We start from the raw sequence: 14,659 nt of genomic DNA, 5'->3' as shown, positions 1-14,659 counted from the left end.
TGGAGCATATATAGGTAAAAGGGACAGTCTCTCTGTCATTTGGTGAACTAAGGGCATGTTCCAAGGAACAAAGGAATTTAGAAGGAACTCTGTCTGGTTCTTGTCTTGGGTGGGGGAGCACCACCCAACAAAGTTTCCTCATGTGATGGTCCTGATGTGCATCTTTGACCATTAATCTTGGGTTTCTTGCCCCAATATTGACAATCTCCTTTCTGAGTTGGGATTATCAATAATTGTGTTCTTTTGCTTTAATGTTGCAAGTTGTTCAAAGCTGTGAAAGTTGGTTGGTTAGGCTTACTTCAGGCTGGCTGGCACCAGGGTATCCTGGACAGATTTATGACATGGTCCTGGCCCCTTTGTGGAATTTGGCTCTTTGGTTTCAACCAAATGTTTTGATCGAATCTTCAATTTGTCTGATTCGCTCTGATACCCTACACCATGAATTATGAGAACATTACTTTTGAATGTTCTCTGAACTTCTTGAAACTAGTTAATAGTAACATTTTAAAAAAAAAACTTATATATATGTATATAAATATGTATAATGTATATATAACATTTTTGTGCTATGGTATTAAAGATCAGATAACTCTGAACAAATGTCCATAACTTTAAAGAAATCTCAACCCTGGGACTCTTTTCTTGAACACATACAGACAGGCATACTGGTGTGTCATATAATGTGTGAGAGTTTTCCAAATAAAACATGGATGTGTGTTTTTGCATATACCCCAGGGTTCAAACCAGACATCAACCAGGAGCCAGAGTGCTGTGATGTGCGGTGGGACCAGAAGTCCAACATCCGCTCCCGCGGCACTTTAAAAAGAACTCACCCTTCCTGCCAGCACACATCCGTGACCTCCTCGGGGGCTCCACGGCTCGGACAGGGCCGGCTGAAACTTTGCTTGCTGGTCCTAGTTCTTCTCCACACTGTGGCTACCATGACGGCCAATCAGAACTCGACCTGCCTGACCGCCATCTTTCCACTGGATGACAACGCCCCCAGAGAAGAGTGATTGGAGGAAGCTGGGCTGGACAACTCTAGCGTATCCGCATGCTCCAACACATCTCGCTTCGGGCTTGTCAGTAAGAAGCCCCTCACTCAGAGAGAAGTCGAGTGTACCGGCTCTATATGAGTCTAACAGTCTCAACCAGAGAACACTTAACCACACTTGTCATCAGCACCTTGTGGGGTTTGGGGAAAACAGCGAACAGGACACAGGACAAAAGATAAGCATAATATGAAGAGTCAGAACATGCCCCCACAGAGACTTCTCACTCTCTTCTGGAACACACATTGTGTCACACACACACACACACACACAAAATGTCATTTCACTTTGCACTAGGAGATTATCTAACTTTTCCCTTTTAGTTCCAGCTGTTATTTTCACTTCAAGATGGTTTTGACTTCTGTTCAGTGGTTTCAGAGCAACCAGGAAAGTGACTCGGGTGTCCATGGTCCTGTCAAATTCTCTCCTTATATGTTGCGTGCCAGTATTTTGTGTATCTTGAGAGTGAGTGTCACATCACAGTCATCAGCACCATACGGACAGGCTACAGGTAGAAGATTCACATGTCTCTCTTTCAAATGCATACATTTGATTTTCATCCTGAATGGAATAAAATAATAAAAAGGACTGTTTTTAAATTAGATGTACTCAAAGCCTCAAAATTAAAGCAGCAATTGGCATCCTTTCTAATTAGTAAATATTTTTCTTCTACACCTTCTAAGAAACAAATATAACCACCTCACATTATTTTAGAAACTGATAATTATTCCCCTAACTGTGACAAATCTTGGTGCTTCGTGGAGTTTGCTGCAGTTTGTCTCAACTACTGATAGTTGTGTTTATTCTAAGCTCTTCATCTCTATTTCATGTACATGACTTACTACTGATGTACACTCTCAGGAAAAAAAAGTACATAATATGTACCTTTAAGGTACTAATATGGTTGGTAATACGGTCTCAGTGACAGTACCTTTTGTACCTTTTTTTCTGAGAGTGTAGAGATTTTTTTGGTACTCATTTTAATACTAATATAGTCTACAGCAGGTCAGAATATTCCCATTAACAGGGCTTTGGCACACAACTGTAAAGGAGGAGGATGATAAGTTCATACATGACACTATTTTATTATGCACTTTATTCATTTAATAATGTGCTAAACCCTTCAGCCTTTCTGCATTAATTGCATCTTAGATGTTCTGTGAAAGCATCATTTTTCAGTATGTGGTCCTTACATAATTCTTAGCAGCACCGGTGTTTATATCTTTATCATTGCATGGCATCATTTGAATGCGTTCATTTAACATGCTTGTGTGTGAAGCTGATTTAACTAAGGTTAACTACTATAGTTCATGTGCGAATGGAATTGAAATAGCTGAACAGAATGTGCTGTTCCATCATAACCATACACAATTACACTGTAATTTTACCATCATTTCCCTGTCAAAATAACTATCTATTGTGTAAAGGGCTTAGCAAATAGTAGTGTGTGGAGAAGGAGTTAAGGGCTTACTCTACATTTCTCCTTCTGTGTGGTTGTTGTCTTCAGTGTTTGAGTGTAATGGCTAATAGGGATTATGTGCTGTTTTGCCTTTGTCAGGATCTTATTTTCTGACTATCCTCGTATACACCTGTGCATCCAACACATTCCTTCGGTCATTATTTTCTTGTGTGTTTACAGAGTAAATTCACTAGCGTTAAATGAATTCTTGTAAAGTTAAATTAGAATTACTTCAGAGCAGAGATGCACAGAGTGACTGGTGACATTGGCCCAAGCGCTCAAATTTGGACAATTCTTAGGGGAAACCACCAGTAAATGCCTCTTTTGGAAAACTATTTTTAAATTATTACCTATATTTTTTCCTAAACTGTAATAAAATAAATTAGATTAATTAGTTAATGTTAATACATAATAATAGAACACACCTCACAAAACAGGAAAATAAAAATGGCAGAATCTCTGAAGTCACAAATGTCTTGCCATTGTCCACAAAAGGCTTCTGCACGTCTCTGCTTTAGAGTAAATTTAACTGTGCAAGTGATTAAATGTTCTTGGTTTTACTCTAAAAATTCTCTGTCAGTGTTACTAAGTTGTTTCTGAGAACCTGTGTCTATTCCACATTATTGTGTTTTCACTGTCTTAATTTCACTGTTTTCACTATCAAATGATGTACAATGCTAACTTAAAAGATGTCAATTTTCCCAGATGATTTCGTTAAACTGTAATGATCATTCAGTGGAAACATTATGCCTTCACCCAGTGTAATAGATAGCCTATATATGAAACATACAAAGAACAGCATGCCAAAGTCTTACATAACATGCATTTTTCTTTTTCTTTTTCTTTTCTTTTCTTTTCATTTTATTTGATCACACTAGTCTGTTGAGTGATGAAAAATCTAGACTTTCCCAGTATAATATTAACATAATAGCACAACGTGTATTACACTAGGTAAAGGCAACAAAGACTCTTACTGTAAATGATCATTATTTTTTTACACTGCAGTGCAAAGGCAACAGACAGCAACAGAGTTATGACTGAAACTGGGTCTACTGTGACAGAAGATATGGGTTTGGCTGGGCAAAAAAAAAAAAAAAAAAACCCCATAGAAAACAGAGTTCGAATTGATATCAAATCAGTTACAATAAAATATTAACAAAAGGAGCCATTTTCTCAGTCTCAGTGTTGTGTAGTTACTGTGTTTTGCCTTTGCATAGGATTATACAATGAGATCATATATTTAATTAGAGATATCACATCGTGGATGATCACAGATTATCAAAAGACTATGAAAATGTATGAATGTCCAGCTTGGAAGAGCTGCATAGAACATATTGTAGTCCATCTGATGCTGTAGGGCATCTGTTAATTACCAACCTGTTTCATGCTGACTTCAGGATCAGAGATTTCCTTTTTTTAGTTATCCCAAATGTATTCTCTGTCACTATACTGTATTTCCATTGTAAAGTCAAAGACTGCTCATATATAATCTAACCCTGAATCTGGCCTTGCTGTATACGATCCAGTTTACCGTCTAGCATCAGTCAGTATTTCCCAGATATCTCACCCATTCCCCAGGATTAATGCCATAGTGTTGTACTGTAAGTCACATAACCGATCCTCATCTCATCTTTGTCAAAATCCTCTGTTGTTCTGATATAAACTGTATGATTTATTTGAATGTAGCCTGTCCTCTTTGAGGTTTTTCTGTGCTTTTGTTGTTGTTTCTGTTGTTCAGATGTTTTTGTTTATCGAGATTTTAATCACTGTTCAACACTTGTCAAAAAAGTGTGATTTACACAGATGAATGCTCTCCTCCTCTGGAAAGGTTGCAACTGGAACCTGCAGTTTACAAGCGTACAAATGGACAGACATACAGTATATAGAAATAACAGTTATTATTACAGTGTCATATTGTCATACAATAGATGCTTTAGTTAAACGATTCTCTTTGATTTTTTTACACAAAGACTTTGATTAATATTTATAAATCAGTCTCACTGGTCATGACCTTTTTTGAAGGTAAGATGAAAATACAGCTACATTTATTAAAGTTCTGTTCTAAGGGAAAATAAATAGAGATATAAACTATTATGAAATTGTTGTCTGTGTTTTTCTTACTATCTGTGTCTGTTTTTTTTTTAAGACTAACTGCCTAATGCAAACTGACAAGTATGCAAATACCACCTCGGTGTGTAGAATCAACTGAACTCAAGTCACTGGCTTGAAGAGATTGCTCACCCAAAAATGAAAATTCCAAAAAAAAAAAAAAAAAATTCCAGTTCCTGTTGTAAATAATGTTCAGTTTCTTAAATAATTTTGCTTCACGAGACATCAAAATATCGTCAGGAGCCACATTATTAAGTTTGTGTTGCCAGTATATGCTTTTTGACTGCAGCTGTGGACTTGAATTTTATGAATCACTGCTCTATTGAGGAAAACAAGTCACCTACATCTTGGATGTTGTCATGTTTTACAGATGTCTAACATGTTTCGCATGTTACTAGCATGAAATAGCATGTTGCTACTGTAGCACATTTCTGACATGTTTTATCAATAAGATGATTTAGCATGTAGGTAACATGTTTCTAGCACGTTTAACATTTTGCTAGCATGAATTAGCATGTTGATAGCACAGCTTACACATTTGTGACCCTGGACCACAAAACCAGTCATAAGTGTCAATTTATCAAAATTGAGCTTTATACATCATCTGAAAGCTGAATAAATAGGCTTTCCATTGATGTATGGTTTGTTAGGATAGAACAATATTTGGCCGAGATACAACTATTTCAGTATATGCAATCTGAGGGTGCAAAAAATTCAAAATATTGAGAAAATGGCCTTTAAAGTTTTCCAAATTAAGTTCTTTGCAATGCATATTACTAATCAAAAATTAAAGTTTTGATATATTTACAGTAAGAAATTTACAAAATATCTTCATGGAACATGATCTTTACTTAATTTCCTAATGATTTTTGGCATAAAAGAAAAATCTATAATTTTGACCCATACAATGTATTTTTGGCTATTGCTACAAATATACCCCAGCGACTTAAGACTGGTTTTGTGGTCCAGGGTCACATTTTAGCTGTTCCTAACATGTTTTAGCATGTTGTTAACATGAGTGAGCATGTTGCTACTGTAGTATAGAGGGTATGCATGTGACAAGAGCAAATGGATCGCTGTAATTCAAAGAAACAAATGGACTCCAGGTGGCGGAACACAGATTTGCAGTTATCATTTCATGTTAATATGTTGCATATTGCGGTTTAATCGCACCCTATATACTGTATTGTCATGTATCATATTGACAACTCATCAATTAAATATTTACCATCTTAAAATCTGTGTAACTGGATATTTTTAAATAAACACTGACAAAAAACTATATAAGATTTTGGGCTGGACCATATGACCATATATATAACATTGATATAAGTGATCACCGGGGTTTAGACCAGCTTATTTTGCATTTACAAAATGTGTTCACAGGCAAATCTGTTCTGTTTATTTCCTCGGCCTTGAAATCAGGCACATATAAATGTCAGGAAACACGTTTCCTGGCTGCATATCAATATCTATGGACCACTGGATATTTGGTCAATTGTAAGGTACATTATACTGAGTCCAGCAAAATGATTATCGTTTTGTTTCACTTGCGTTTCCACAGCTTCCCTATTAAATCCATTGACGCAGCTGCTGCTTCTGCCAATCAATCCGGCTAAGTAGGTGTGTTCCAACGGGAAAGTGACGTCAGTGCATACCCTCTATATGCAGTGAATGGTTTAGCCTAGGCCACCCCCACAGTTTGTGTAGTGGGCACGCCCGCAAATGTACTGCACATGCCCTGTACTTGAGTTGAGTTTAAACGACAAGTAAGAGAAGTCTATGCGTTGTATGTTGTGTGTGTATTATTAATAACAACGAGTTGAAAAAAGATACAACATGGTTTAACACAGCGCTGCTTAAGTAGTGACTAAAAATCACAGCTGCGTGAGTGAACAGTGCCAAAGCCTCTCCACCAAATTATCAGAACGAACCGCCACGCTAACGTGATGGTCAAAACGCGATGTATACCTTCCCTCTAGTGTATACTTGTTTATATCATGTGTAATGTTTATTGTTTATATCATCTATAATGTTTGTCATATACATGTAATTTCATCTTGTTAAAAAAAATAAAAAGTAAAAAAACTTGGGAATAAACATGGTGGACGATAGGCAGGAAGAAATCGCGATAATAGTGTTTGGAATGATTTTGACAGAAAATTCACAGGAAAAAAGGGGGTTTGGGTGAAGTCATGGATCTTCTATCTTTGCTGTCCAAATTCTTTTGGTGATTGCGTTTGTTATGTTTCCGTCTTCTGTCAGCTCGCTTTCTGATTTGATATTGTTTCGTGATAATCCGTGCGTTTGTCCTCGGGTTCCCCCCACACATCAGGATTTCTGATCGTAAATATTCAACATGAGTAGAGAGTAGAGAGAGTTAGCAATAGCAAGCAACAGTAGCCAGCATGGCTCATCTGCTGAATACATTGTGCTGTGTCTTGGCTGGGAAATATGTCATTTCAAGCCCACTCTAAAGGATTTTTTTTTCTTTCTATTTAAAAGTGTACATTACTGATGGCCTATGTTTGGAATGATGCCAAGAGTTTAAGACTTTAATTTTTTTGTTTAATTTGTATGCATTTTAGAAGGGTTCTTTATTGGTGAGGTCACCACATCATAGTCCAGTTTGAATATGGATTTAAAGTTCTTTTTGACATGGGACCATAGTCTGGATTATTTTTGACTGTTTCTGGTTAGGAAGAGTCTGGTGTTTGAGAGCTGTGGCGTGTTTTCAATACAAGAGGTTGGATTATTCATTTTCTATCAGCCAACTTCAGATATGGACAATGTTTGGACATTGATGTACTACAGGTAAGACTTTCGCACATCAACTTTCACATGACGAAATCCTACAATCGTACATTGCTCTGTTTGCTTTTTTATTTTATTTTTTGTTCCCTATCTGTCATACATTTCGAGTTGTGTCAGTGTACGACACTAGGGGTCGCTCTTGGGAGCCCAAACACCTCTGATAGTTTTTAGAAAGGCCAATGAAATTGGGCGTGCAGATTTTGCATAGCTGGCCACGCCCCCGGCCATCTGGGTATAAATAGGGCAGCGCATGCTCTGCTCACTCGTTCTGTTTTTTGGAGCCGAATGCAGCGTCTCTGTGTGAGAAGCGGGATCATTCACCTCTTTGTTGTTGGATCTACGGCACAGACAGCGGTCTCTCCCTTCTCTAACATAGCTAAGTGTTGTGAGAGTTCTCCTGGGTGCTTCGACGGTGATCTACAAGAGAAGATTCTCCTCTAATTGAGTCCGTGTCCTTCTGGTTGCGGTTTCTACCTTTCCCCTAACGATCAGCACGATCGCTGTGTTCACTGTTTGGGGCGTGAACATGCTGAAGCAGCGTTCGCTGAGGGAGGTTGTCAGACTTGTGAACACATGCCCTTGGGCACGCTCCGCTCGAGAGCCACGTTCTTTTCGAAGAAGCCGCAGCTCACCTCAACTGCTTCCCGCTCCGGTCCTTTTACTTCCGGGTACGAGGCTGCAGCAATATGCATTGAGCGAGAGCGGGAGGAAATGAGTGATTTTTTGCCGGGTACGTCCCCAAAGGCTGCTCATCCTGCGTGCTCACCGATGGAGTCTCCGGACGATTTTGAAAGCTTGTCTCAGTATGGGCTGTATCTTTTGTTCGGGGCTCCTGCTGAGGAAAAGGCAGGTTCTGCACCATCGGAGGGAGGGTGTGAGCTGTCAGAAGCTGACACCTCTACTGAACTCACCGCTCGCTGCACTTCAACAGGCAGCCAAGGAGATCGGGGTTGTGTGGGTTCCCTCGCCCAGCCCCGAACCTTCTAGGTTGGATGATTGGTTCATGGGTAGTGGACGTGACTCAAGGCCAGATGCTAGATCACGATATACCAACTCCCCGTCCCTCACCACCCTCGATAGCGGTCCGGCGAGGGGGTATACCAAAGTTCCCCAGGTGGAGAGAGCTGTTGCGATGCAAAATGCCACCTCCTGGGGGGGCCGCCCGAGACTGCCGTTCAGGGCTAAGTTTTCATCTGCTCTCGTTGCGAAGGCTTACACGGCCTCTCGTCAAGCTGTGTCCGCCCTGCATGCCATGGCTATCCTGCAGGTCTACCAAGCCAAGGTTCTTACTGCTCTACGAGCTACAAAGGTCACGGCGCAGGCTCTGGGAAGGGCGATGTCCACTATGGTGGTCCAGGAGCACCACCTGTGGCTAAACCTAGCCGAGATGCCGAGAAGGTTCGCTTTCTTGATGCTCCCATCTCCCAGGCTGGTCTCTTTGGCAAAACCGTGGAGAAGTTTGCCCAACAGTTCTCCACGGTGAAGAAGCAGACAGAGGCCATCAAGCACATCCTGCCTTGGTGTGCAACGAGCGCTAGCTCAGCTCCGCCGAAGCAGCAACCCCCACCTGCTCCGCGCCGAGGGAGGCCCCCTACGAGAACAGCTCAGGCCCCGCAGCCTGCCGGTCCTGCAGCTAGACCCGCCCCATGTTCCAGTTCTCGTAGGAAGTTGGCACCGCCAGCCCGTCCACAGGCCACAGAGAACCCTCGTCAGGCTTCAAAGCATTCCTGAGATGGGCAGCCCAGGGAAGGAGGATCGTTTGATCTGTCTGGGTCCACACTCGACGAGGGGACGAGCACTGGATTCGACTCCAACTCCGTGGTCAATAAAAGAGCATTTTCTTTCTTCTCTGGGCATCATTCACAGCTGTTCCGACCCTCCGTGCGACGGTCGGGCGCTGTTTTCTCTAATCACAACATGCTCTGAAACATTCATGTTCTGAAACAGCGAGTTCGTTCAGAAGATTTCTCTTCTCAGGGGAATCCTCTGCTCAGCTCTCACGGCACGAACCCACCAAAAAAAACAGCCAGTGGTCCTCGGGGCTTCTCACCTCCAACCACAGGCCGTTTTGCCATCCGCAGCACCCCCACCCCAGGTACGTCGGGTGTAACTCCTTTGAGACCCCTAGCGGAGAACTTTTCGGATTGGCTGAACCTCCCCAATCCTTCCCGCTGGCTCCTCAGGACCATTCGACTCGGCTATGCGATCCACTTCGCGAGTCGTCCGCCCAAGTTCCGCGGTGTTCTTTTTACCTTGGTTCGAGGCAAGAACGCTGTGGTTCTTCGTGTGAAAATGCAGTCCTTCTGGTGAAGGATGCGATAGAGACTGTCCCCTTAGCTGAAATGAGAGTTTTGAATCGGGCCCTGCTCAAGCTCCCGTTCAAAATGTTAACCCTCAAGCACATTCACATGTGTCAGGGCTCAAGATTGGTTTGTGGTAATAGACCCGAAGGACGGGTACTTTCATGTCTCGATCCTTCCACGACACAGGCTGTTCCTACGGTTTGCCTTCGAAGGACAGGGTGTATCAGTACAAAGTTCTTCCCTTCGGCCTCTCCCTGTCACCCCACGTCTTTACGAAGGTAGCGGAGGCTGCCGTTGCCCCCCCTCAGGGAAGTGGGCATTCGCATTCTCAATTATCTCGACGACTGGCTAATTCTAGCTCACTTGCGAGATTTGGTTTGCACTCACAGGGACGTGATTCTCAACCACCTGGCTCAGTTGGGACTTCAACTGGGAAAAGAGCAAACTCTCCCCGACGCAGAGTATCTCTTTTCTCGCTGTGGAACTGGACTCGGTCAGAATGTCTGCACGTCTCTCCCCAGAGCACACACAGTCAGTGCTGAGGTGTGTGGGAACACTCAGATGCGGGTCTGCGGTCCCCCTGAAACAAATTCAGAGGCTCCTGGGGCATATGGCATCCTCAGCCACGGTCACGCCACTGGGTTTGATGCACATGAGACCGCTACAACACTGGCTTCATACCCGAGTCCCGGGATGGGGATGGCACCGAGGCACGTTTCGTGTGAACATCACACCATTGTGTCGCAAGACACTCAGCCCTTGGACAGACATTTTGTTCCTGTGGTCAGGGGTACCCTTGGAACAATCAACTGGCACATCAACTGCCTGGAGTTGTTGACAGTGCTTTTAGCCCTGAGGAGGTTTTGACCTTTGATTCAGGGCAAGCATGTGTTGGTCCGGTCAGACAACACAGCGACTGTGGCCTACATCAACCACCAGGGCGGTGTACGCTCCTTTCGCATGTCACAGCTAGCCTCCCATCTCCTACTTTGGAGCCAGCACAGACTCAGGTCTCTGCGTGCCACTCACATTCCCGGCGAAGCCAATCGTGTGGCCGATTCTCTGTCACGACAGGCTTCACTCGGAGGCAAGTGGAGGCTCCACCCCCAGTCGGTCCAGCTGATTTGGGATCGGTTCAGCCAGGCACAAGTAGATCTCTTTGCCTCACCGGAATCCACTGCCAGTTGTGGTACGGTCTAACCGAGGCCCTCCTCGGTATAGATGCACTGGCACACAGTTGGCCGAGGGACCAGCTCAAGTATGCGTTTCCCCCAGTGAGCCTCATTGCACAGACCCTGTGCAAAGTCAGGGAGGACAAGGAACAGATTCTCTTGGTAGCCCCATTCTGGCCCAACAGAACCTGGTTTTCGGACCTAGTGCTCCTAGCATCGGCCCCTCCCTGGCGCATTCCTCTGAGGAAGGACCTCCTTTCTCAGGGGAAGGGCACAATCTGGCACCTGCACTCAGATCTTTGGAACCTCCATCTATGGTCCCTGGACACAGGTTTCTTAGAGACTAAACCCTCCTCGGCCACACCTTATCCCCTCTTGGGACCTCGCTGTGGTCCTTCAGGGCCTACAGCAAGATCCATTTGAGCCCCTTCAGTCAGTCAAACTTGACGACCTCTCCTTAAAGATGGCTCTCCTGACTGCGCTCACTTCTGTCAAAAGAGTAGGAGACCTTCAAGCCTACTCCATCAACATTTCATGCCTAGAATTTGGGCCGGCGGATTCTTGCATTGTCCTGAGATCCCGACCTGGATACGTGCCCAAGGTCCCCACCATTCCCTTCAGAGACCAGGTGGTGACCTTGCAAGCTATTTCTTCCCTGGAAGATGACCCCAATCTGACCTTATTGTGCCCAGTCCATGTCCTGCGCATTTACCTGGAACGTACTCAGCCCTTCAGACGTTCCGAACAGCTCTTTGCCTGTTATGGAGGACAGCAGAGGGGGAAAGCTGTCTCCAAGCAAAGGATCTCCGACTGGCTAGTGGATGTGATCCGTATGGCCTACCAGGCCAGAGGCTTACCCTGCCCACTGGGAGTGAGAGCCCACTCGACCGGGGCGCCGCTGCCTCTGCAGCTCTTGCAAATGGGGCCTCTTTAAGAGACATCTGTAGAGCTGCAGGTTGGGCTACACCTAACACATTCGCCAGATTTTACAACTTGCGCATGGAATCAGTGGCTCCTAGAGTCTTGAATGCAAGCTCTTGACTCAGCACTCTGGTTTGATGTAGAGCTTGCTAAGTGCTTCCCCGCACAGTGATTACGCTTCTAAGTTTCAGTAGGTTTCCTGACGTGAACCCTGGACATCTTCTCCATCATTTAGCACTTCTGGACATGGCAAAGTTCAGCGGAGGAGCTCGCTACAAAAATCCAACACAAGGTAAGATTACTTTGCTAACTCTTGGTTGGATTTGTGCCCCATATGTAGTGGCTCCTCATGTGGCCCCATGTGTGTAATTTCCACCTATAACTCTCTGTGGTGCGATGTTTCCCCTGAGACAGGTTTGTGAAATAGTCACTTTCCCAACGTTCTCAAGACACTCAGCCGCACCACTGAGGAAGGCCCAGCTGCAGCACACTGCTGTAACAGGTCAGTTCTTGGACGTTGGAAGGTCACAAAGAGGTGAGCTGCACTTATGTTAATACTTGGCTTGTTACTATCTGCGCCCGATCACTCGTGACGTGGCCAGACTTGTGGTGTGCTTATATAGGGACCCCTAGTGTTGTACGCTGACACAACTCGGAGTGTACGACAGATAGGGAACGTCTCGGTTACGTATGGTAACCCTCGTTCCCTGATGGAGGGAACGGAGACATTGTGAGACATTTTTGACAATATATACATTAGTTATGGTGACTGCATCCAGTTGTATATTTTCAGATGTATAATAACTATTTTTCCAAAGACATAAATTATAGTAGCTGAAAAGTATTTAAAGTGAAACAGATGTATTGTTATAGATCTGGGGAGATCTATAGATCTATAGATCTTACCATTATTATTTGAAATGTATTGTCTTAATTATGAACACACAATGTTTTTTTAATTTTAATTTTTTATTTTTTTATATATTTTTATTAAATATATATTTAAAAATATATTAAAAATTAAAAATTAAAATTAAAAAAACATTGTGTGTTCATAATTAAGACAATACATTTCAAATAATAATGGTAAGACACATCAGTTTGCAGCATCAAGCAGCAAAACGAGTTGATTTGTACAGCTAAAATAGCTGGACATGGATGGAACTGGAAGCCAAACACATTACATTTACAAATGTCCGCACATTGTCTAAACATTCTCAGACTTCACGTTACGAATCACGTCTAAGTTCATCGTCTGTGTACTCCAGCTCAAAAAGGTAGAGTATGGTGAAAAATTGCCATATGGGACACCAAGCAGGACAGAGAGAGATTTAGACAGTTGTAGCTGACAGCACATTCCAGGGCCCAGTTTATGGCAAGGGGACCTCTCTCTGACCACGATAGTGAACAAAGGTTTGCTACATTTGATCAACATCTTACACAAACTTGGCTGTTAATGGACAAATGAATGCATGCATGACAGTTTAATCTTTTCCCATCAAGTTTGGACTTAATGTGTTCGTAACATTGCCTAATGCATTTTGGTTATGGTTTGGAAAGAGAGAAATTCACCGGTAAAACACTTTTCTAGCTTTGTGTTTGGACTATGCAAATAAATTCCACAGGAATAAAGAAGGGTGAGCAACCATGTGTCTCACCACTCTGATGGTACCAGCCAATCACAGCACGGAAATAGAGAAGCACCAAATTGCAATCTCCTCCTCATCGGAAAGTGATAAAGGTATCCTTCCAAAAGACATTCCTTGTTCTGAGTCTCAGCCCGGTAAGGGAAGAGACAGAAACAGATCACCTCTGTTCTGAGTCTGTTACCTGTAAAGGAAAGGACACAAACAGGACAACCTCCATTCTAAGTCTGCGGCCTGTTACAGGGAAGGCAGCAACAGAAACAACTGGTTCTGAGTCTGAGTCCTGTAGAGGAAAGGACGTTAACAGATCAACAAAGTTCTGAGTCCGCCGAAGGGAGGGACAAAAACACCTACACCAGTTCTGAGTCTGCAAACCGCAAAGGTGAGACAACAACAGATACCAAGTCTTAGTCTCCAGCAACAGATACGACCACGTTCTGAGCCTCCAGCCTGTGAGGACAGAGATACTCTATGTTCAGAGTCTTCATTCAGCGAGATAACAGCAGATGCAGCAACCTGAGTCTCCATTCTAGAGAGACAAAGCGTATTGACCAAGTTCTGAGTCTCTAGCCCGGAGAGGCAGAAGACACACAGACATTTTAGCAAAGGTGAGCAAACCTTCACTTCGGGTACTTTTGCTTGCGTGTTCCTTCAGCACCTACTCCAGGGCCACATCTGCGTGTTCCAGATCTTAGGACCCTTTGGTGCTCCAGGAGATCAGCTCCGGCTTCCCCTGCGTGCTCTCCCCTCCCAGAAGGCTCTCTTTAAGGAGGGAGCCTTCACCAGCGTTCCTCGCGGGTCTGGCCCTGCTTCCGCCGAGGCGGAGCGGCAGCTACACTATAAGCCCGCTCTGCGGTTTCTTCCCCCCCGGGAACAGCCTCCGTATTTCTTCCTCCGAGGAGGTTGAATCTGAGTGCATTGAGGTGGCCCCACATTCACCCCAGTATGAGGAGTTGTTGGAGGTGGTGACTCGTGCGGTAGCCAAGTTAAACATCGGCTGGCCCGCCGAGAAACAAGCCGAACCACAGCGAAGCAAATTAGATGAACGCTTCCTGCGTAATAGGCCACCTCCTTCACACCGGAGCCTGCCGTTCTTCCCCGATCTCCACACTGAGGTGTCGAGATCGTGGGGTAAACCATTCTCGGCCCGTCTCTTTGTCCCCGCCTTAAACTATTATGGAAA

At 43.8% G+C, this 14,659-nt stretch overlaps 1 protein-coding gene across 1 annotated transcript in view; it reads left to right on the top strand.

Moving 5' to 3' along the window:
- Window positions 1-2,384, top strand: part of nalf1a (NALCN channel auxiliary factor 1a) — a 62,335-nt gene extending 59,951 nt beyond the window's left edge. The window contains exon 3 of the mRNA XM_051120331.1: window positions 736-2,384. Coding sequence (XP_050976288.1) covers window positions 736-1,016 — 281 coding nt within the window. The 3' untranslated portion in view covers window positions 1,017-2,384. The remainder of the gene's footprint in view (window positions 1-735) is intronic.
- Window positions 2,385-14,659: the final 12,275 nt, after the last annotated feature.

The sequence above is a fragment of the Labeo rohita genome, chromosome 1, assembly GCF_022985175.1.
Source record: "Labeo rohita strain BAU-BD-2019 chromosome 1, IGBB_LRoh.1.0, whole genome shotgun sequence".
Lineage (NCBI taxonomy): Eukaryota > Metazoa > Chordata > Actinopteri > Cypriniformes > Cyprinidae > Labeo > Labeo rohita.
This window is presented reverse-complemented; position numbering and strand designations above follow the sequence as displayed.